The following is a 24780-nucleotide window of genomic DNA, read 5'->3' on the forward strand; positions in this document are numbered from 1 at the left end:
CAGCCGCCGGCGGGGCTGTTCCATTCCCCGGTAAGCCAACACTTGCGGGGGGGAGTTTCCGCCTCCGTTCCCGCTGCCCTCTGTTGAGTGAAGGGGGGGTGGGCTGTACCACTCGCGGGGCGTCCCCCGGCGCGGGCGAGGGGCGGAGCTCCGCGGGAGCGCGCGGGCGGCGGCGCCGGGCGGGGATGGAGCGCTGCGACCTGGGCGGGCGGCGGAGCGGTTCCGTGTGGGCCCGCAGGGCCGGGCCCGCGGCACCGCGGGGGTAACGGGGCAGGGCCGGGCCGGGCTGGGCAGAGGGGAGCGGCAGCCCCAGGGGAGGGGGCGGACGGGGCACGGCCGGCCCGGGCCCGCCTGAGCGTCTGCGGGCTGGATGGAGGGGCAGCTCGGAGATGCCCGGGTGGAACGCGGGGGAACACGTTCCCCTTGAATCATGGAATTGTCAGGGTTGTAAGGGACCTCTGGAGATCATCCAAGCCAGGGTCACCCAGAGCAGGTGATACAGGAACGTGTCCAGGTGGGTTTTGAATGTCTCCAGAGAGGGAGACTCCACGCCCTCCCTGGGCAGCCTGTTCCAGTGCTCAGGGTAAAGAAGTTCTTCCTCATGTTTAGGTGATACTTCCTGTGTTTTGGTTTATGGCCATTGCTCCTCCTCCTGTCGCTGGGCACCACCACCGAAAAGAGTCTGGCACCATCCTCTTGGCACCGCCTTTGAGATGTTTATTGCACTGATGAGATCCCCTCCTGAAGGCAGAGCAGGTCCCCCAGGAGGCTGTGAAACCCCCGTGCTCAGGCTGCTCACAGCTTGCCTGGGCACTTACCCCAGTTTCGGGCTTCAATTTGTTTGTACTGAATGAAATGTCGAGGGGAATTCCTAGAGTTTAGTCACAGTATGGTGTACAATGAAAACACGCCTGGCCCAAGCTGAAGAGCAGCAGCATGGATACTGCTTTGAGTGCCTCTGCCCTGGGGACTCTGGATGCAACCCTGTGAACTCCTAACTCTGTTCTCCCGAGTCTGTTTAGTAGCAGAGGAACTTTTGAAAGGCAGAGAGTGGCATAGAGAAGGTTGTGGGAGATGCTGTAACTGCACTGATAAGTACTCAGGTTTCAGGGTGGTTTTAGAAGCAGAAGTCGTACTTCACTTGTCATGAAACCTCCCACGTCACTAGATGTCAATTATAATTTAAAATACCTTATCTTTCTAGTTTCAATTTTATGGCCCTTTTATTGTAGAAAAGAATGGGCTTAACAGTGAGGTGCAATTAGTTTTGTCTCTAGTTTGTACCATGGCTGTATGGCCCTTCTTCTGGTGTTCACTCAGACTTTGTATCATACCTCCACAGCTGCATGTGCATGCTGGCTGCCATATTCTGTGTCTTAGAGAGGTGACAGCATCTTACATAGCCACAGTCACAGCATCCAGCCAGTGCTCTGCAGTCTTTAATCAGCCTTCCAATGTCCTGCAAAGTTTTAGATGTTTAGTTTGACTCTGAATTTATATCTAAGTGATGATAGAAAATAAATTGTTTGCTTAGTAAGCTTAATAAATCCAGGAGTAGCAGATCTCCCAAATCTTACTGTCCTGGTTCCTGGAAAATCCTTGCTCTTGCAGCTTATTCTGCACATGGGTTTCATTTCTGCATCTGGCTCCGTTTTAAGGGACAGCACAGTGCAAGGATAGAAGTGAAAAAACAGAAACTTTTGTTCAGTAATGTCTCAGATGAATAGTGATAAATATGGCTTTCTTCATAAAATCATAGAATGGTTTGAGTTGGAAGGGACCTTAAAGGTCATCTTGTCCCAGCCACCTGCCATGGGCAGGGATATGTCCCACTAGACCAGGTTGCTCAGAGCCCCATCCAACCTAGCCTTGAACACTTCCAGGGATTGGGCATCCACAACTTCTCTGGGCAACCTGTTCCACTGTCTCACCACCCTCACAGTAAAGAATTTTTTCCTAGTATGTAATCTAAACCTATTCTCTTTCACTTTGAAGCCGTTTCCCCTTGTCCTGTCACTACATGTCCTTGTAAAAAGTCCCTCTCCATGTTTCTTGTAGGTTCCCTTCAGGTACTGGAAAGCCACAATTAGGTCATCCCAGAGCCTTCTCTTTTCCAGGCTGAACAAACTCAATGCTTTTGGAGACTGTGGAAAGAAGTGATATTAGAACTGATGTACCCCCACATCTAATCAAAGTGGTTTCTTGCAGTAATGCACAGCTCTGTTTTCCAGCATGTTTCTTTGCATTGGTAATGACGAACCAGATTCCTTGCTGAGAGCTGAACTGGACTTTCAGATGCATTGGTAGATGATACATCAGGATATATGTTAGTGTTATTCATTAATAATGAAAATCAGGCAACCAGGAGCCACATAAGAGGATTGTGAATGGTGGATTTTCCCCATCTGCTTTATATGCCTCCTACCTACCTTCCAACACAGTGAATCACTTCCTTTGTAGTATATTTTTTATATTAAAAATACGTGGTTTTATTGAAGATTTTTCACTTAGAAGCATTTTAATCCTAGGTCTTGGAGAAATACATAATAATAAAATTATTCTAAGCACAGTTGTTTTGCTTGCTTTCTTCACAGACTTATAGTGAACATAATCCATAGTGTCCAAGGGTACCATTCAAAGACAATACGTTTTCTGAATGTGGCTTTTGACGGTTCTGGAGATTCTCTCCTCGCTGGGGACCGCCAGGGGAATATATATCTGTTTGACTTGAATGGAAACAGGTAAGAATATTTCTGTCAAGTCATTTTAATTGTCTGAGACATCCATAACCTTCAGGGGTGTGGAACGTGCCTGGACAGGATCCCATAGGTCAGGTCTTAACCCTCGTTTTCCCGTGAATGTGGAAATAGATAGTAGTTTGCTCAGAGCTGAAACTACAAGCCAGTGTCTCATGTAGCCTCCCTAAATATTATTTCATTAGTTTAGCTGCTCAAAAAGAGTAGAGGCTTGTAACTAAGCAGAACAGCAATTTCATAGAACTTAAGTACTACCCCAAGGAGTTATTCTTTGGTCAGTACGGATCAATGAATGAGCCATGAATTGCAATAAACTAGTGGGTTTTTATTTGCAGAAATACATCAACCAGTCTTTTCAACTTTTCACTACTGAGTTTTAAAATATTAGGACTGATTTTTAGATTTATTGTAATTAGATATAATTTACTTACTCCTTTAGAGTTGATTTATTTTTTTTCTCGGTGAAATATATATTGAAACTGATTAAGTTATTACTTCAAGTGTTGCTTCACTATGAACCAAAGTTTCCTAACACAATGAGAATGTGTATTTTTAAATAGGTTCAACCTTGTCCAGCGAACGATGCAGGCTTGCACTGCTTTGGCATTTAATCTTCACAGAAAGACAGAGTTCCTGGTGGCTTTGGCAGATTATTCTGTTAAGTGCTTTGATACAGGTAAGGAGAAATTTGAAGGATTGGTATAAAAACCTATATAATTTTAGTTTTGATCTTGAATTCTTGGACAGGTTTTTTTTTGGAAATCATACTGTGTATTTCATTCCATCTGTCCAAAAAAGAAAAGTTTAGGCCCATAGGGATTATAGTTCTGTGGGTAAATGAACCTAAATCAACCCTTTGCTTTGCCAAAGTTCCTTGTTCCCACTAAGTCACCCAGGCATCTGTTTAACTGAAGTCCAGCACAGATCACAGTTATGTATGTTACCTTTTTTTTAAGCAGTTCTGTATATGTTTGCTTAGAATGAGGTGCTCTATTATAATAAAGTCGAAGTCAGTTGACAGTATGTTAGTTTAGCAACTGAACCAGTTCTTAATTATATTTACAGTAAAATATTTGAACAAAGTGACAATACAGAATAAAAGAACTGTCAATACTTTTGAGTATTCAAGTAGTTCTCTATCCTTGTTCAAAAGCAATGTTAAAAATTAACTTCACAGGCCAACTGTGTGTCTCTGTCTTGATTAGAAGTTAAATGGTGAAAGGCATTGACAATTCATTCTTCTTAAATTGATCTTTATCAAAAAGTGCAGTTGTAGTGTCTCTCAATCTGGATTTAAATCTTTTTAAAAAGCTGTAGGAATCGCTCATCTGCAATTTGAGGATTTGAGACTGCTTTATCTGTGAAGATTTTAATGTAACACAATGTTCCTCAAAAGAGAGGAAGAATCAGAATTAAGGTCTGAAATCCTCTGCAGTTTTTCTCTTCCTTTCAACTACACCAAGACCAAACTTAGATGTTTGGATGCACTTAGAGCAGTATTAATTATTCCAGAAAGTACTGAATGTTTATATGGTGCTATTTCCAGATATCAAGTCGTACTCAGTAATGTTTTAAAATATAAATGGTATTCACATAAGTCAGTATTGAGTGAACTATCCTTAGAGGTGTATTAGATACTACTTGGTGGGCTCCATCCCCTTCTTTAGAAGCCGTGCTGTCTAATCCCATGTCACCCCTCAGGTGATGATAGCTTTAAGCACTCAATTGTCTGTAAGCACAGCAGAAAGTTTGACTGTTAGTCTTTATGAGCTGCTCTATAGCCATTTCCCATGTTTGATGCCACAGCAGCAGGTCAGCTGGAACAACCCCATGGGCTGTCAGGCAAACCACCCAGTGTAAACTGTATTTGCCACAAGTGCAGTTTGGTTGCTGAGGGAAGATTAGTGGTCATGCAGTCACAGGTGGGAGACAATGTAGTCAGAGGAGCCGTTTCCTTAGTATGCAGTGCACAGTATAAAAATGTTTTGGATCCTAAAGGAATTCATGAAGTGTTGTTTTCTGACTGTACCTTCCTGTAGTCATAGCCAGTTGCCATTAAACCTTTCTTCCTTGCACCTGTAAATAGCTGCATAATCATTCACAGACTCCATCCACAAGTAAAAACAAGTGGAGAATTCTGACTAGAACATTCAGTCTCAACTTCTAGAGATTACTGTGGGCGTTCACGTCAGATATTCTCTGAGGCATGCTGAACTTACCTGATCACATTGTTCATGGCTTTTGAAGATTGATTTTTAGGCTAAATTAAACAAGTCTGTGCAAGTTGGCTTTCTGTGTATAACTGAGCATAATTTATAAAATCTGTTAGTTGGAGATGTGGAGAAGGTTATGCCTCTCTAAGGTGTAATAGCTACGTGAAGACTGATACCTTTATTTCTTGTTTATTGGGCTGTGATGGTAAATGGTTATATACTAGTAATGTTTATAAGTCTATTCCACTGCACAGTGTTGGCAATACAACTAAGGTAGTAGTTCTTTCACTTTGAATTACTTTCATATCCTTTCCGTTTTTTTTTCAACAACTTCTGCAGAAACCAAGGAGTTAGTTAGTTGGATGAGAGGCCATGATTCATCAGTGTCTTCCATCTCTGTGCATGGCTCAGGCAGGTATGCTATCACTACTTCCACTGATACAGCCCAACTGTGGGACTTGGACACCTTTCAAAGAATAAGAAAGCTGAACGTTCATCAGTCTGTGGGTATACAGAAGGTGAGTAAAGAGCAGTTGCTAAAAGGTGAACCAGCACACCTCAGTAGGTGTAACACCACATAGTAAAATCACATTTGTAAATATTATTTCAAATACAGCTGAATCTTTTCTATCTTCTTTGGGCATATCATCTTAACTGTCATCCTAACACATCACCCAGACCACTGAAATACTGACTCAATAGTTGCAGAGATCTGCTGGGAACTTTTAAGGAACCTCCATCTTTAGAGATACTCAAAACTTGCTTGGATATGACCTTGACTATCCACTTTAACCTGGAAGTTGGAGCCGTGGTTTAGATTGACCTTGCTTTGACCTGTGGTGGGCTCAGAGGACCTCCATAGATTGATTCCAACCTGAATGATAGTGGGATTTAAGGGTGTTGTTAAAAACAGTTTTGGTGTCATAATGGTCCAACAGTCACCACCACCTGCCCCGTTCAGCTGCTTATTCCAAAGCTGCTATTCTGTCTGCACACTAAGAACTGAATGTAGGAACAAACAAGGCTGAAAAGGAACTCAGCAAAAAGAAATTGCTGCTTTTCAGCCCAGTGGTTTCTTTGTTTCTGTTTGCTGCACAGACACTTATACTGGGACAGCATGGGATGACAAGGATGACATGTTTATGTCAGGGAGTGGTTTAAATAGGTCTTCCTTAGAGTTACATTGTTTTAAACAGGTCTGCCTGCGCCACCAAATGTCACACTGTGGCATAAGTACTACGGAAAGCCCTGACACAGAGCCTGGAAAGCCCTGACACAGAGCCTGGGCATGGCTTGCACACGTGCTGCCCTGCAGTGAATACTCTGACAAACACCACTTCAAACCAAACTTCTCGTCAGGCTGGTCACTAAAAAGCCATGCTGATTTTGCAGAGAACAAGGCTATTCATTTGAGTGCCTTCACTCTGTTCTAGGTCAGGCAGAAATTCTGACAGCTTAAAACAGTCACCTAGCAATTACCATAAAAAATGATCCATACTTCTTTGTTTGTTTGTTATATTGAAACTGTTGTGTAGTGCACGTTGCTAAAATAGTTATAATATCTCCCCTCCAAAGATGGCTGCATTTCTTTAGTGGACAAGATCTTTCTACTGCTCAGTATCTTTCTTTGTGTAAGCCATGTGTAGGGATTTCTTATTGATAAATGGCTCTTGGAATTTGGTAGGATCAGGATGTTACAGTATGGAAACAACCGTTAAAGTCAAACAAGGGTTGAATTAATAAATTGTATTTGGGAATCAAGAGCCTGCTTTTTTTTTTTTTTTGTTCTGCCATTTCTGATAGGACATTATGCAAATGGTCTGGATTTTCATTTTCATTTAGAATAATGATACTTATTCCCATGCCATGATTTAAGACATACAGATAAGTAAGTGCTTTATTGAAGATTAGATTTATTATTAGACTGCAGCCCTGACACTCAGTGTCTAAAGCTGGATTCTTGCTCACTGTCTGAGCCTGTGGAGTAGAATCATCAATCTCATGTGCTTTTTGGTGCCTCTTTACTTAAGCCCAGCTGCACTCTATCATATACCTTCTGTTAAGTTGGTGTGGGGCAAAGCTAATTTAAAAAGAGAGACCAAGCTGCACAGTGTATGGACAGCAGGTGAAGGAGAAGGAAGACAACACATCTATAGTGACCATTTCCAAAGCATCACTGCTTATTCAGCATCTCCTTGTGACCATCCTGGGGTATTTTTCTACGAGAAAGCAGAAAATTAGGAGCTGTTCAGTAGTCCAGTTTGCCAAAATTTAAACTTCATCCATCTCCATGATAGACATCTTCTCTCATTTCATTGTCTGGTCTTCTTCAGGGTCCCTGAAGGAGGACAGACAGCTCAGTCTGTCTGAAGATAAGTGACTGTGGTAGGTGAGGCAGCTCTTTCCCTACAGGTAATTTTTGCTCACTGTCAAGTGATTAATTTGGCTTGAACATCCAACTTCCAGTCACTAAGATGAATCCCATCCCACTTATCCAGATTTACAGATTTTCAAGGCCCTAAGAGACCATTCAGTCCAAAAGTCTGAACTTTGTAGCACTGACTGTTAATCTCAGCCAGTGAGTACTTCAGGTAGTCCCTCAATGTTCAGATATCAGAAGACATTTTCAGTTTCACGTTCAAGATTATAGATACTGGGAATTTGCTAAAGCTGCATGAGCTGCTGCCAAAATAGAACCTCTGATCTAAACCAATAATTTATCATTAAGCAAGAATGTATTTGATGACATCCAAAAATGTAAATAATCCAATTTTTTTTCTTTTGGAAACAGGTTACATATAAACAATAAACATGTTAAGAATAGTTGCAAAAATATATATATTTACAGACTTTTTTGTTCTGTCTTTATTCATCCTCACAGTAAAATCTGCATTTCATAGTTGGAGAATACATTGCTAAACATTCTGCAATATTTTAAATAGTTGTATGCAAAACTAAGGAGTTTAAATCTAGAGATGAATGCTTCAGAGAGTGCATTTGCAGGCTCTTGGTACTGTTTGAATTCTTTTTAGTTTGTAGAAGATGCAGGAAGCAGTTGTTCACTGACCAGTTCTGGCTCATGTCTCCCATCCCCTCCTGCTCCTGCGTTTATGTTCCCACTACTTACATTGCGTTCTCTGTAGCACCCACCAGAAGCCTCCACAACACAGTTTTAACAGTCATAAAAATAGCACAGATAAAATTTGTGTCATTTTGGCGAGTTAAACTGGCTTAGCAAAGGATATGACAAGTTGTGAACCAACGCAAGGGAGAGCAGGCCCACCCATCTCTAGGCTGTCCCAGGGGACAGGGCCAGCTGCCTGTGGGATCCAAGCCTTGCACAGTTACAGCAACAGCTACACAGTCATGATTTCCTGCCATGTTTTATTTTGCCATGCACTTTGGTTCAGTTTAGAGTGTACTTCTTTGACAACATTGCATTTTTTTTTCTTTTCCATATTCTTCCAGGTTTTTTTTCTTCCATTGAGTAACACCATTCTCAGCTGTTTCAAAGATAATTCTGTTTTTGCATGGGAATTTGATACTCTTCACTGTAAATACCAGTTGCCATCTCCTGTAGAAGGTTCTGTATTACTTTATAAGGTGTTTGCAGTTACCAGGTAAATTGCTATTTTAAACATTCTAAAGCAGACTACAAAAATTGTAGTTTTAAACAGGTTCTCCTTTATTTGTAATAATTTATGGAAGTATTGAGCTATATAATAAGATAAGCTTTTGAAGTCTACTGTAAGTGGTACTTTCAGCAATGATCAATAGCAGTGTTTATTATAGTCCAATAGCAGTTGAAACAAATAAAGTTGATTTTTAATGACCATTAAAATAAGGTTTAAACTATCCTTTACCTTAGCAAATGTTATTGTTTAGTAGGTGTTTTGTTCTTTTGGGAGAATATGACAAAATAATGGCAGATTCAAAAGTGGGGCTTAGAACAAAATGTACCATCTCTCTCTTTAGCTAATACTAACTTAAATTATAGTATGCTGATGGAAACTTTACCTCATCTGTGATCCAGAGATGGCCGGACCTTTGTAGCTGGTGGAAAATCAAATCATCTTCACTTATGGTGTTTGGAATCAAAGCGGTTGATAAAAATAATCCAGATGCCTGAGAAAGTGCGAGCTGTCCGTCACCTGGAATTCCTCCCTGACAGTTTTGATGGGGGCTCCAATCAGGTCAGTCTTTTTACAAAGCTTAAGACAGGAATATTGGCTTAGTTGATTCAAGACCTATACCTTGAGGGCTTTGGGGGGGGGACACTGGGGATATGGGCCTGCACCAAACAAAAGGAAAGTGACTATGCTCAATCTTTGCTCAATTGCTCTTTTAACTTAATGGAATCTCATTGCTGGATGGAGTATTCCACTTTGATTTACACTGACAATATTAATTGAGGAATCCTTTTAACTTACAGGTCCTTGGAGTGTTAAGTCAAGATAATATTATGAGGTTTATCAATATAGAAACATGCAAACTCCTTTTTGATATTGGGAGTCCTGAAGAAGGAATTAGTACAGCAGCAATTAGTCCCAATGGACGGTATATTGCATCAGTAATGGAAAATGGAAGCCTTAACTTATACAGTGTCCAAGCTTTGACTCAAGAAGGAAATAAGGTAGAGTGTTTTACATTTCTTAAAACAGCAGTAAATCCCCTTGAAGTTAATATTTGTCTTCATATCTTTTGTACCAGCAGTAGTTTGCAGATACATGTTGGAGTGCCATATTTAACAATACAAGTTTAGAAAAAGTGGTTTGTAGAGTTTCCTTCATAGTTCCTCCAGTCTGCCAGGTAATTTGATGGTTTTAAGGTATACATATCACTGTGTTTCTGGTGTTGAAACAAGGGGGAGATGGTATTTCTTTCTACAACAATTTGCATGCATCAGTTCTTTGCGGAGTGATGTTTGGGAGGAGATGGAAGCAGCACAATTGTGCTGCTTCTGTTCCATTTCCAATAGGAAATGTTTAGCAAGTAATGCTCTCTTAAAGTATGGGCATGAATGGTATTTTTATTACTGGTGATTTTGTTCTTCTTACTGTGTTATTGGATACCAGCATCCATGATTTATGGCACAACCATACCCCTAATCTTTCCTAAATAAGAAACATTCTAAATACCAGTTCTTATTTCATTAAAGTAATTTATTAATGGGAGTTAGGTTTCTAAATCCAGAATTCCACATATCTTTAATCACCATGTCTTTGAAGTAAACAGTAACCAGCTCTGGGTAATGATGGAGTTGGAGCTGAGGAAGGATGTGTAAAGATGTCACACGCATTCCATTTGCACTTTTGCTGACGGTTTGACATGAACTGGGAGATCCACTTTGTTACTTGCTTTCCCAATCTCCAGCATTGAATTAATTAATGCCTGCCCGACACTGAAGACTAATTAAAGTTTGTAAAGGTCTTCTGTATTCTTTTTAACTGGTGCTATAGAAATGCAAAGTATTTTAATGACACTGAGAAACACACTAAAGTAATAACCTTAACAGTACATGATACACATCTATACTATTCCAATTATATTTTAGTGTTTACTAAGCAAGGAAATAACATGATTGAGTTGGTTTGGAAGTTATATAAACCTTCTTATAGTTAAAGCAGTTTTTATTCACTGACATTCTTTTTCAGAGGTATACAATCCATATATATCTATGGTAGAAATGTGTTTCTATTCTTCTTCCTATGGCCATCAAACTCAGAAATGTGGCATGTAAAATAAACAACAAATTATAGTGTTATGTAATCTGTTTTACAAGATTTTAACCAAGGTATTTGCACTTAATATTAGCCTCCACCATCCATGTTCAAAGTTGTACAAGATGGATCCAAGTCCACATCAGAGACAAATAAACTGATAATGAAAGTAACTCCAGGAAGGTCAGAGGGGTCTTGGAAATCTAGAGGAAGCAAAATTCAAACCAGATTGCTAAAACTGCAAGGAAACGCATCCCTTGAAAATAAAGAGGTAGGAAGAAGTTGCAAATATTTTGTTCTCCCATCTGCAGCATTTAAATTTCATTGCCATTTATTTTAAAGAATAAGTTCAGGCAACGATGCACTTGTATGTTTGAGCAGAGAAAGGATTAAGGAAATTTTAGTACCATTTTCTCTCTCTCTTTAGCCCTCCTATACTCCTATAGTATGTGACACAGCCAGAGATGCCTCCAGTCATCTTGGGGTACCTCTGAGGTTGTTCAAGCAACTTGTGACACATTTGGATATTTGCTAGATCTGATCTGCTTCCCTGCTAGCAAACTGGCACCTTTAAAATGTCTGCCTAAAATAATTTCATTTTTATTTATTATTTAGAAGATGAATTACTGTTAAATTTATTTCCCTTCTGTCATCACTGTGCTGTTTTCTCTCTCTGTCTTTATCTTGTGTCTCCTATGTACACACATATATACATACACATATCTGTGTGTATATATGTCCTCCTGCAACGTGTCACCATATGATCTCTTCCTTATGTCAGTGTTCTTTATGGTTTGCTATATCCATCATTTAAATGTACATGGTTTAGTCAGTTAGGGTCTAATCTGCTTCTCACTGAAATCAATGGCAGCTGTTCTTTAAGTTCACGAGACAATAAATGATGTTTTGAATTATCTTTTCTTTGTTGTTGAAATACCTAGGACTATGTAACAAATAGCAATAGACATTTAGTTTTTTTAAATATTATGTCAGGAACTTCAATATTTCACTACTATCATCGATCAGAGTGCAAAAGAGAGCAAATCATTACATTTGTTGTTGATCCCCTATTTTGTAGAATGAATTGCCAGGTGGATTAAACAAGAAGCGTCTGCGGGCCTTATTGAAAGGATTTGGAGAATATCCAGCAAAGTACAGGTATTTTTTTTGTGTGCAAGGTCATGCTTGCACAAAATAAAATTGCTTGTATTTACTGGCCTACGAAAGAGAAGTTGCTTGACTAAGGCTGCATTTTAATTGCAGGATGTTTGTTTGGCGTTCCTTATTACAACTTCCTGAAAACCACCTGGCATTCAGTAGCTTAATAGATAAGGGAACCCACAGTGCCTTTGTGAATATTCACAATAAGTACCCCATCAAAAGCAGAAAACTGCTGAGAGTTCTACAGAGGTAAAATATATATTTGTATTTATTTAAATATTATAGATTTTTATTTTCATATAGTGATCTGAAATGTATCCACTGAGCTGGAATCAGCTGTAAGGAAAATTCTAAAATGAAATAGTAGTGCCCTTATGTAATTTTGTTTTGATAAATCATACAATCCTTCATCTGTCTTGAAGTTCACAGTCTTTCTATGTTGTGGTTCTAAAATACATATTATATTTTTGTCTGGTTTTATATTGATTTTCTACACCCTGTTTGCCCTTGTGCACAGGACCTTATCAGCTCTAGCTCACTGGTCTGCTATCTTTGCTGAGACACCTTATATTCCTTTGCTGGCATTCCCATTTGTAAAATTATTCCAGAACAACCCGCTGATCTGCTTTGAAGTTGTTGCAACAGTAGTAGGTAAGCAATGATTTTAAAAACTCAAATATGCTGCAACGTGGTTAAGCTTTCCAATGCAAAAGAGCGTTTCCTGCTGAAATGAATGAGGTATTTCCTAAGAGGTCATCAGGCTCTCTTCTAATTAATATGTAGCAACTGTGTGCCTAAAACAAAAACCTCAAATATTAGACTTCCTTTTGCAGTGTATCTAGCAAAAACTTAGCAGTTTTAATAGTATTTGTAAAGTCTAATCAGCAAAACCAAGTGTATCTAGCATAATTATATCATAATAATTAGGTCTCTTAGATGTGGGAAAAGTAGTCACACCCACCTACCCCCTCACCCGCTGCCAGTCAAAAGGGAATGATCTCTTTCAAGGTTTTATTGTGTTTAGTTGTCCTAAGCATGTGGCAACTCAAAACTAGACGTTTGTCTGAACACTGGCTGTGGCTGTCTTCTGAAGAAACATTCTAAATTAAAGTGCTTTACGCTTAAATTAATTGTTGCAGTTGCTGCTAAGTCTGCAGAAGATACGTGCTGCCAAACATACGTACCCACTTTGCAAACACATGCTGTTAGTGGACGAGTATCCAAGTTTACAGAAATTATTCTTAGTACGTTAAAAATTACTTGATCCAGGCTGTAGTTTCATGAGACAGAAATACTGGTTTAAGTATTGCCGTCTGCCTCTGATGCCTCAGTCCCACAGCACACAGAGTTTTTTAATTTTATATTTGAGCCTTACTAGTTCTTCAGTCTGATTCACAGTGTGCTGACACAAAAACCCATGCCAGTGCAGCTGGAGGAGCAGTGTACTGTGGGAATGGTTTAGGAATAGATGCTAGGAAAGAGAAGAGATGGGAGTATCTTAAACAGCCTTTGCTGCCTGAAACTACCTCTTAAATTCATGGCTGTTGTAAACAAACTTGAAGGTTGTCATGAGTCTGTCACTCTGGATTACAGCGGATTGTGTTGGGCTTTTTATTCTCTTTTCAGTTAATTTTTGCCAGCACTGGTTTGAATATTTTCCCAATCCTCCAGTTAATGTCCTTAGTATGATGGAAAGTGTTTTGGCACATCATGACAAAGAACTACTCCAGCATTTAATAAAATACAATGTGACTTCACAGGTAATATTCTAGCCAACTTTTGTATACAAAAATGTACTGCAGTGAATACTAGGGCACTAGTTTCTTATTTTGATGTAGTTCTATTTTGGGGAAGTTTTCATTAAATAACAGTGAATGATATGGGAGTGTAAAGAATATATCATTGGTTTCCTGGTGTTCTTTCTTGTCTGTGATGATAAATATCATGCACGTGCTACTGTAGTTCTTAGAAGTTCTTTGCTTTCAAGTCCACATTGCTTGAAAATCTACTCATAAAATTATAAATGTACCTTTTTTTTTAAGTGAACATAAGTGTGATGAATTAATTTTGTAATTCCTGTTTATCATTAGGGATGATTTTAGCTTCACAAATTTAAACAGAACATTTAGACATCCTGTGAAATAAGAAACATATTTGTAATCACCCCATATTTACTCTGAATATTTATAGTTGGTGATGAAACTTGTCTTCAAGTGGTCTGGTGTATTTCCTGTTTCTTTCAAAAATCAATAGATTCTTGATATAAGGCAAGAAAAATCATATTATGTCTTTTAAAGGGATGGTAAAATTGTACTAATGGATTATTTTATCTTCTTTCCTAAATAATTTAGGTTTATGCTTGGCCTCTCCTAGAAACACTGTTATCGGAGGTTCTAACAAGAGAAGAATGGCTGAAAGTCTTTGACAATATCTTCTCCAACCATCCTTCATACTTTCTAATGATTGTTGTTGCCTATATTATATGTTCCAGAGCTCCTTTGCTTCAGTGTAATCAAGCAGCGGATTTTGAGGTAAACTTCTTTATATTCAAGTCAGTCATGTGCAAGAGATGTATAAAACACTGTATCTGTTGTTAGAGAGGTTAGAAGGAGATGTTTCATTTCCACATTAATATATTAATACATGTTTCTGAACAAAGTTATCTGGTACTTGACAAATATACAATAAATGAGTAAAACATTGAGCAATTTCCTGCATTTCATGCAAGAAGAACTTTAAAAGCTTTCATAAGCTTTCTAATGCCACTAAAAGCCATTTTGTAAATTTCAATAGTTCATCAACTACAAAATAATTCTGCCTCTTTTTGGGGGATCTAATGTGGACTTCTGCCTCTGGAGACAATACACAATCGTTCTGTTATGTTGCTTCATAATCCTGTTTTCAGATTTGCAAAATTAGGCAGTATTATTGAATGTTCTCTGAAGCTAAATGAAAGTGTTTCCTTATGTTTAGCCTTACATGGGGGAAGGAGTTTTTTTCTTATGAAAACATTTCTGTAGGCAAATAAAGGGTTCCACCTCTAAAATGTGCTTTTAGAGTCAATTTGAAGAGATAACATTATTGCTGTGTTTAATAATGACCAATTTAGATATTTTCTTGGTAAATAAGGTCTTTGATGGGAAGAATAGTCCTGCAAGAAGAGAAACTTCCAATCTTCATGGTTGAATACCAAAAGTCAAGGGAGGTTCATCCAGTGTTGGGAGTGTCTGTTTGGGCAGTGGAACACTCTAAATTGACACTTAACTTTCCAGATCCCTTACACAACAGCCATTTGTAGAGAAGGAAAAGAACCAGAGCATACTTTCACAACTCAAAAGAGGTTGGGTTCAAGTCATTTGAACTGGTAATATTTTATGAATTCGTAGGGATAACTAAATAAACCCTTTGCAGATTTACTGTTGAAATATAGATCTTGCTAACTTACCTAATTATTTCCAAAGAGGTGTAATAAAAATAAATATATATTTATGTAAAAATACATAAAAGTGCATAATCTTTTGTAGAATGTAAATGGAAGCATGTCTCTTACAGTATTTCTTTCATCATCGTAACAACCTGGAGATCACAGCTGTGATTAAGGAAGCCTATCGCCTTATGGAGGCTACACCACTAGACATCCATCCACAGCGTATGCTTGAGGACTTTATACCACTTACAAAAGGACAGTACCCTATATTTAATAAATATCCCAAGTTCATTGTGGATTATCAAGCTCAGGAACGGGAGCGGATCAGACAGGATGAAATGGAATACTTAAAAGAGAGGTATTACTGGGAAAGTTGACGACAGTCTCAGACTGGGAGGGACAGGTGGACACAATTGCCTTTGTCTTTTGTAATGCATATGCTTGAGAAGAGAGACAAGAAAGAAGATTCAGGAAGGTGACTTTAAATAGTTGCTAAAGGTTCAGTATTATTTAGTTTGACACATTTTGAAGTCAAATCATCAGTTTTATCTTAAACAAAAAATGTTTGCTAATTCGCAAAAAATATTGGGCCACAGGTGACCAACTTGGAATCTCATAGTCAGAGCCTAAACCTTTGTTGACTTTGTGGGGTCCAACTTTTGAAGGGCCGGGAGTTCTTAGCTTGCTGTTGAAATCAGTGGGTGCCATGATGCCAAGGCACCTTTAGAAACTGGTTTTTGTTAAGAACGTGAAGAAGAAAATACCTGCACTCATCTGCCATGCCCTATTTGTCTCTAACAGTCAGTATTGTAACTCTTCCTCATGTACTTTATCAGTACAAAGGGGATGCCATATTCTGTCATGTTGTCTCATTTCAGCAGTTCTTTGCTAATACAGTCATTAATTTCTAAGTAATCAAGTAATTTCTTGATAATTGGCTTGAGTTATTAACATGTGACCTCCTTCCATTTAGACAATTAGCACATGAATCAGAAGCCAAGGCAGAGGAACAGAAAGCAGAAGATGAAGCCTGGTATCAAAAGCAGAAATTACTTCGAGAAGCTGAAGAACAGAGGCGGAAAATGCTGCTGGAAGAAGAAGAGAAGTTGGCAGAACAGAGGCAGAGGTATTGTAATATAAGAAGTGTTGAGGGGTCTGGCTATTGCATCCTGCTATTACATTTTTAACCACAAGTAAAGGAGAAATAACCACTAATTTGTATAAATTGTAATGTGGGATAACTGTGGTCTGGCAGGTCATATTTTGGTGTGAAAATTAAGTGATCTGGGTTGTATTACTGCCTTGCCTGAGGGAATACAGCAGATTAGAGGTCAAGTCACTTCATATTTTTTTCTTGGCTCCCAGCCTTTTGTCTGGTCTCTTTGGATTGGGAGTACTTTTAAGCAGTCAATTACTGTGTGTTTGCACACTGAGACTTCAGACTTGCACTAACCCACACTGCAAATATGAGAGTTGCTATAGTATCAGCGACTGTATCCAGTCTTGTATTTCTAGTGGATCTAGAAAAAAGACTGTTTTATGTATCAGTTGATGAGCAAACAGTTGCGACAGTAATGAAGCTGAACTGTTAGTTTGTATGCTTTTGCAGTTGTTAAGGTTTAAGAGAATGTCAACATCTCCATAGTTTCTTAAATCAACTAATAGTAATTGTAGAATCAGTTAGGTTGGAAATTACCATTAAGATTATTGAGTCCCACCATTAACCCAGGGCTGTCAAGTCCACTGCTAAACCCTGTCCTTAACCATCACCTTTGGGAGCACATCTCTTAAACCTCTGTAACCACAGAGGTTTTTTTTAAAAAAAGCAGTGAGCTTTTTTTTTGCAAAATTTATTTGCAAAATATTCTTCAGTTTATGGTTTTGTTCCTTGAAAGAGTTTGATATTTACCAAATAAACTTAGGACTATTTTTGTGCAGCAAGAGGTACCAGGACACTGAAGTTATTCTAAGGAACGGTTTCCAGTTTTGGATTGTTGCAATACTAAACTAGTGCTTATTAAAGTGGAACAGAAACAGGTCCCAGGACTTGAAAGCTTAACTGGGGCCATTGCCATTAAACAATGTTTGTGTGTCTGTGAATTTAGTTTTGTCTCATAAATGAAAACCAGAAAAGTTACTGAAAGCAACTGTCCTAAACTTTATAAGTTAGAGGTGAGTTCACAGTAACTAATGGCTAACTGCACTGTAAGTTTGTGCTCTTTGGTACTGACCTTTTATGTATACAAGTTCCCTTGTTTCTGTTTGTTTTGGCTTTGAAGACTCGCTGCTATTAAAAGAGATCTGAAAGTAAAGGAACTACAACTTCTAGATGCTTCAAGAAGGCGTTTTCTGAACTACCAGCAAGATCAGCTTCAAATGGAACTGAAACATCTTGATGATGAAATTGCAAGAAAGGTTGAGCATTGCTAAAGCAGTTCTTTTCTAGAAGGTTTAATAGTGAAAATAAATAAGGAAAAAATGCATAACTAAAATTGTAGTTGATGTACTGTGATTTTTGAGGCCAGAGGTGTATTTAGCAAGAGATGGACTGCTTTAAGTGGTAAATGCATAATTTTACAGGGGGTTTTTGGCACTTAGTATGTTCTACTGGCTTGCTTTAACAGGGAAAATTCCTCAGAAAAGTCAGATTCGTCTGATTATTGGCAGTTTTGAAAAATGTAATGAGTTCCTTAAATGGCTGGTGAATTCTCAGCTGTCTGTGGGCTGTATGTCCAGATTGCAAATTAACTCTGCCATTGATTGGGAGGCTCCACAGTGGCCTCTGGCCTGGCTCTGTTTCCATGTTACCAGCTCGGGGTCTGTGGCATGCAATGCTGAGAATGGAAGCTTTTGAACCTCGTGGGCACAAATTGAGCCTTTGCAGGGCTGTTCCCTGTGTCTCAGCACCACACTCTGCAGAGCACAGTGAACAGTGCATGCTTGTTCCCTCAGTCAGGGTGCTGTAAGACTCGTTAGCTCCAGCTCAGCACAGGTTCTGCCAAGTGGCCACTTGCCCACCTGTCTGCTGTCCTCCCCAGCCTTCTGGGTTCAGAGACTCCTTATTCGACTCAGAGCTGCATCTGGCAGGTTATCAGCACTAGTTCAAGCCTGACATTTCCCTAACAAGCTTGGCTGCATGCAAAACTCTTTCTATGCCTCTTCTCCACCTTGCCCTGAGCTTTTGATGTGCAATATTTTCTGTTCATGGTATGAAGGTAGAAGGTTAACTAGAACTTAGGAGAAGGTGTAGCTTGGGGGTTTGCACGTTCTTGACAATTTTTTTTTTAAGGGAGAAGAATTTCTTTACTAAATTTTTATGTGTTTCTCTTCTCAAGGCATCCATGAGAGAGCAGGAAACAGCTGCTGCTGTTCAGGACGTAGAAATACGACGGATGGAACTTGAATCACAAAGACAGCTTTTTGAGCAGGTAATTGTTAGGGAGCTATACACATGTTTAATGGTTCTTCCTTTAAAGTTCTTGGATTCAATTATGTTCATTCAACCAGACTTTGTCAGGAAAAAGGAGGCCTTTTTTTTTCCTTTTCCTCTTTCATACTTTTATTTTAGAAAAAAACCTCTGTTGATAAAAGCGTTAGCAGAACTCACTATTATCTCTTTTTTTGGGTGAAAATACTCGTATCCTCTCTGTTTTATTCTTACCCTGTGCAGAGATATCATTTGGTTGCTGCAGGATTTAGCTGTGTGCTCAGCTGCTTGAGGGAAGTAAGGAACAGGTAAATAAGAAATAAGTCTATAATAACAATGTTCCTCATCCCAGAAACTCCCACCTTTTCATCTGTGATATCCAGATATATCTACATTTTCTGCAGAGAACAGTATAGCAGATTGATGTAGTTGATGAAAAACTGTCTAGTTGCCAACAACATCGTTAAGCAAAAAGGAAAGGATGGCTTGTTGGGAATGTGCAGTTCCTTTCTGAAATGACTGACTTATAATTCAGAGATCGCTAGTAAATAATAAAGGGCTTTAATCAGTAATACTGTTTAAAGTTAAATATGAGTTAATTATTATAAATAATTATTATAAATTACTGAAAAGGAAGGATGCCAATGGAAGGCTTTAGAAATGTTTGTTTTGGTTAGAAATAGTAAGTTAAATGTTTAGAAATCACAGCTACATGTGCCCATCGTGCACGTGCGTAGATCCAATGGAATGGACACACCTATCTAACCCTTATTTTGAAATATGTGTCTGCTTGTATGTGGTTTTTTAAAGATTTTGGCCATATACTTTTTATAAGACATGCTGAGCATAACTGGGGTAAATTTCTGTTAGCATCTATTTATTAAATACACAGCCAGTTGTATTGTGGCTACATAACACAAACCAGGCTAAGCTCATTTGTATTCCAGTACATGTAAAGTCAGCTCTTTAGGGGAACTAATTCTACAATGATCATCCTCTTTAGTCTAGAAAGGTAGCAGATATTTAACTAACTGAGGATATATATCTGCCCACAAGAATCTGTGCAGACAGGCTTTCCCTGCCATGCCCTGAACAGTTTTGCTGCCATCAGTGAGGGGCTTATTCCAGCTTAGAAGGTTGTGTATCTTTACTTTGCCTCAGCTGCTCAGTAGATTCCCACAGGCCTAGGAAGAGGTTATTTCTTCTCTGGAAAATTGTGTAGATTTGCCCTGGTGAACGTGAAGAAAGATGGTGAGAGTTAAAATGCTATTTCTAGATCTGCTGCTGGTTTGTACTACTTTGGCAAATCATCTCTGCATTCAAGCTGCAGATGTGTTTATTATAAGTCCCAGTACCATGAAACACAATTATTATTTGTGAAACATTTTGAGGTTTTGGCTAAAATTTGCCCTAAAAATAGAGAATATTTTCATTATTAATCTAATTCATTTAAGTTGGAATTCTGGTTTTATGCTCCACTGTAATCCAAGGACTGGAGTTACATCCATATCAACCTGAGAGACCACTGTCATGACTCTAGTGTTAGTGTAATTCCAAGTTAATAAAACAGCAGGAACCATCATTTTCTTGGACAGTTATGATATGTAGTGGGATGAGATGTGTGGATATATTCATATACTAGTTTAGTGAAATTTTAATAAATGTTAAAGAGGCAGAATTACAAATGTGAGCTAGTAGCTTAGCAACAGTAATTTTTGTTTGTGTGTTTGGCAGCATCTAATCAAAGATCAAGAGGCAGTTACGAAGGAAATGAAAGAAAAGGTGGATGCCCATCAAAGAAAGGTGGATCTGGAAGATCACTGTGTTCAGAGATTGATGGAAATAGATAGAGAAGAAAACCAGAAAGCTCAGACAGTAAGATGACTGGATCTTAACATGTATTTGGGGTAGCCAGTATGTTATCTAGTACAAGTAGTACTAGTTAATAGTATTATGATTGCAGTTAACTAGTTCAAGTTAATACAGAAATATTTTCTAAAGAAATCTAATTTCTAGATACCTATATTAATACATTAGGATGCTATGTTTGAAGTTTTGAGGTTTTCAAAAATATGACTGAAGTGTCCAAACATCTACATAATACTGAAATTCCCTGGATCTGCCAGGAATATTAATTTTTTTTTCACTTCTCCACACTTAGAAGGCACGTAAGTCTCAAAATTGATTTTCAGAATAAGTCATCCTCCTGTTAAGGAACATGTTTTGTTTGTAACCATAATAAAACAAAAGTAAGCCTCAAACGAGCTTTCAGTTGGTAGTACTTGGCAGGAAATTCAGCGGTAGAAGCTGTGTTCTAGATCACAGTAATGAATGTGTGTAGCTTGACATTAGGAATTGTTCAGATTTGCAACCTCAGAACTTGTAACTGCACAGTTGGAAAAATAGTTGCAGCTATCCCACTGCCCATATGCTTGTCATCTGCATTTATATTTTGTCTAGAAAAAAACATATGGGCCTGAGTTTTTGTAAACAGCATTCGATTTTTGGAAGCAGATGGATGTGGGTGAAAGTATTGGCATTCAGGCATCAGTCTTACGTCAGCTGCACCTGTAAATGAGTGGCACTGCAGGAGCAGCCTCCCAGCAGGGACATCCAACAGTGATACTGGAGAACACCTCAGTTTGTCTCGCCTGGTCTGTAGGTAGGGCTGTGCAACTGGAATAGACTAAGTGGATTGCTGGTAAGGAAGGTGTTTCACTAGGTGACTGAAGGAAACGTAGCCAAAGCCGAGCAGAAGCGCATTGACACCGACTGGAGGCTGCAGGTGCTGCAGAGGCTGAGGCGCGACGACCAGGACCGTGAGAAGTGCTACGAGGAGCTAGTCAAGCTCCTGCATGACAACAGGGTGAGAGAAGCTGAACTGCTGAAGGCCATGAAGGAGACAGAAGAAAAAAAGGTATTTGCATTATTTCTTTTTCCTAAGTGGGCCTGGCACACTGGGTAACTGTCTTTTGCCCATAACGTAGAGACCATAAAGCTGAAAGATACTAGAGAAATATTTTGTTAGGAATCTCCTTTCCTGTTTTGACTGGAAGTTTCTGGAAGAACTACAGAAAATTGATGAGAATGTTTTAGATTTGGGAAAGTATATTCCTATTTCTGTAAGTTCCTCTCTTTTTTTTTTTTCTCTGACCCAAGACTTTTGCTTTTCTCCAGGTGTTTGATTGAGACATTTTTCAAAATAAAACATTCACACATCTTAGTAACATATATTTTGAATTAAGGGTGAAGTGTAATCTGTAGTAATCCAGATGGTTTAACTTGTTGTTTTTTCCTTGCAACACATCTGTTGAAGACATTTAATATCTCTCTTGCACAGTGGGAAGACATTATACAGAAAGAAGCTCAACTAGAGGAAGAGCAGAAGGCAGCTGCTGCAGCAGATGAGCACAGAAAGCAGTTCTTAGATGACAAAATTAATGATGCATTAGAATTGTCTGAAAAGCTGGAAAGGGAAGATGGTTATTTTGGTGAGCATATAGATAATGCAATTCTGTGTGGATGGCATGAAGCATTCAACAACTCAACACAAACCAAGTGTCCAGTATTAGGGATAAACTTAAGCACAACTCCTTTACATAAGTACTTTTTGGCAGTATGAAACCAATATATCAGGCCAGACTTGGAAAGAAATCTCAGTTCAATATCTGTCAGATGCAGCTATACAAGTGGCATTTTTGGTAGGGACAAAGGTTTACCTCAACTTAAGCCAATCCATTAGAAATCCTCTGTCAAATAAGGTTGTCCTGTGATGATATACACTATTATACCAGAAGTGACTTTTCCAAGTGTTTGTTCACAGAAGAAAATCATATGTATGTGCTTTCAGAACTGGCCAGTACATCTTTCCCAAATGCTGCATTTGTGTGTTTTTGCAGATATTTCTCTTATCCCCTCCACGTCTTCAAGGCTCACAAAAATTAGTGATTAGTATTAAGGTTAGGTGATTACTATTGCTTTGGGCAAACATTTTCAGCCTTTGCCCTTATTTACCTAATGTTTTTGGTATGGAGTAATTTCCAAATGCACATTATTAAAATGGGTGTTTCCTTAAAACTGCAAGTATGAGTGGCCATATTCCATATGATCTTAGTGGCATATTTGTCAGAAGATTAATTATATAGGAAGAAACAGGACATGTAATTTCTTAGAGAGGTGTAATTTCTTAAAGGGAATTTTAAGAAATTAATGAAATTACAGAGCTGTAATTTATTAAAATGAAGTGCAGTGATGCATAGCCTTGACTGATAGGGTAGGAACATTGACTTCTAATTCTGAGCAAATTGTACTTGCCATTAGCTGGAGCTTCCTGAAAAAAAAACTGTTTCACCTCAAGCTAGGAAAATTCACTAGAAACTTAACACAGTTTTAATTCACAAAGAATCCTTCTCTCCATTCCACAGAGAGACCGTGTGATTTAAAGGCCAGACGTACAGAGAGAGGAGTAGAAGTTCAGCAGGTGCTGAGGTCTGGAAACATCTGTCTGAATGATTTATCTGCATTTGTGCAATCACCACACTGTAAGTTTCAAAGTTAGGACTCTGTTTTCATTCATGTTTAGTTTCAGAAGCATTACTGGAACACCTCGTTGTGTGATTGAGTCATTATTAGTTGTGTGGGTGTTTAGTGGATAGTAAACCAGTTTATTGTTGTGTTCTATTTCACACCTGAAAAAAAAGTCCTTGGTACCAGCACACAAAGGAAGTGTCTGAAGCGTGTCACATTATGAGAGTAGTCCTAATAAACCTCAGCTTAGTTTAATTGCATTCTGACCTGATCATTTTAGCTATGCTTTTCCTGTCTTCATATTTATGTATGATTTGGGAATGTTGAGAAGATGTAGAGCTGTCTTTCATTGAAATCTTACTGGGAGTTATAGTCAAGAATTAGTCTAATCATTTTTTCTGGGCTGTCCTAGCAACTCTGGCAGTGAAAGCACAATTTAAAATCCTATGCACCTTATGTACAAAACTCTGCAGGCAATGGGAATATGTATCCATGGAAATGCTGTAGCCATCCATTAGCATCTGACCTTCTGGCAGCAAAACAGGTGCTGCTTTCAAAGAACTTGCTCTTTGCAGGTCTGAGGGCTGTCTCACATGCAGTGGTACTGTGTGCCAGAGATACCTGTTTTCCAATAGGTATTTGTAGTGTATGTGGAAAACCATTAGCTGCAATACTAAGTCCGAGTTTCTTGCACTTGAGTGTCTTTAGACAGAAGACGAGAACTGGCACGCCAGGAGCGAGAGCTGATGGCAGAAGTCCGGCGGCTCAGACAAAGGCTGATCTCACAGGCTAAAAGTAGACACCCTCCAGCTCATTTCCCAGCTACAACGTGGACACCGTGACATGCTTTGCTCTGGACCTCAGCTGTACTTTGAAATTATTAATCAGTGAAAAGCTAAATATGTATAGGGTGATTCAGGATGGGTCATAGACTGTTTATTATAACAGCTTTTGGAGATATTTTTTATATAAATGCTAGATAGAAAATATGTGTTTTGTTTGTAACCTTCTTGTTATTTTTTACTTAAATAATAAATAAACTCAGTTTTTACCACTAGGCTATTGCCCGTGCAGTATTTGTATACTTTTTTCAGGTGCCTGCCGTGACTTGAAGACAAACTACTGTTAAAATGTGGTTTTGTCAGTGATGTGTAAGTGGATTCTACAAGTTGCAGCAGGGAAATTTGCAATTAGAGAAAAAAATCATTTCCAGTGAGGGCCAAACACTGAAACCAAGGCAGAGAGGATATGGAGCCTCTGCTGCTGGAGATGTATGTGATTGTTATATATACGAGCAGGTTCATTTCATGAGAAAGAAGGGGAGAGAGGATCTCAATAAATACATTGCTCTTCATACTTCTAGAGGTACTGACAGCTAATGGTTTTGACCCAAGAAGAGAACATCATGTAGTGTTACAGTAAAAAAGAATGAGGCAAAGTAAAATAAAGTGAATAATTCATAATTGCTACACACAGTGCTGAGTAGACTTGGCCCTGTACAAATAAGAGGACTGGGATCCTAATTTGTTCTGCTTCTCCTGGGGTTTTG

The 24780-nt window shown here is 38.8% G+C and overlaps 1 protein-coding gene across 4 annotated transcripts; it reads left to right on the forward strand.

Moving 5' to 3' along the window:
* The first annotated feature begins 176 nt into the window (after nucleotides 1-176).
* Nucleotides 177-24289, forward strand: TBC1D31 (TBC1 domain family member 31). 4 transcript variants are annotated; one of them, XM_027726985.2, is made up of 22 exons: nucleotides 177-262; nucleotides 2595-2741; nucleotides 3317-3432; nucleotides 5309-5487; nucleotides 8438-8589; nucleotides 9003-9162; nucleotides 9402-9602; nucleotides 10784-10960; nucleotides 11768-11847; nucleotides 11953-12099; nucleotides 12368-12501; nucleotides 13477-13610; nucleotides 14202-14381; nucleotides 15403-15635; nucleotides 16251-16403; nucleotides 17557-17692; nucleotides 18613-18705; nucleotides 20439-20579; nucleotides 21427-21621; nucleotides 22045-22195; nucleotides 23129-23245; nucleotides 23931-24289. In XM_027726985.2, the coding sequence occupies exons 1-22, from the start codon at nucleotides 186-188 to the stop codon at nucleotides 24071-24073; spliced, it is 3246 nt and encodes a 1081-aa protein (XP_027582786.2). In that variant the 5' UTR covers nucleotides 177-185; the 3' UTR covers nucleotides 24074-24289. The 4 variants fall into 4 exon arrangements, with proteins under 4 accessions (XP_027582786.2, XP_027582787.2, XP_027582789.2 ...); XM_027726986.2 differs by having other exon boundaries at nucleotides 23940-24289; XM_027726988.2 differs by lacking the exon at nucleotides 20439-20579.
* The last annotated feature ends 491 nt before the right edge of the window (nucleotides 24290-24780 follow it).

Source organism: Pipra filicauda, unplaced genomic scaffold, assembly GCF_003945595.2.
Source record: "Pipra filicauda isolate LSUMZ 115617 unplaced genomic scaffold, ASM394559v2 scaffold25_size4600443_pilon, whole genome shotgun sequence".
In the NCBI taxonomy this organism is placed as follows: Eukaryota; Metazoa; Chordata; class Aves; order Passeriformes; family Pipridae; genus Pipra; species Pipra filicauda.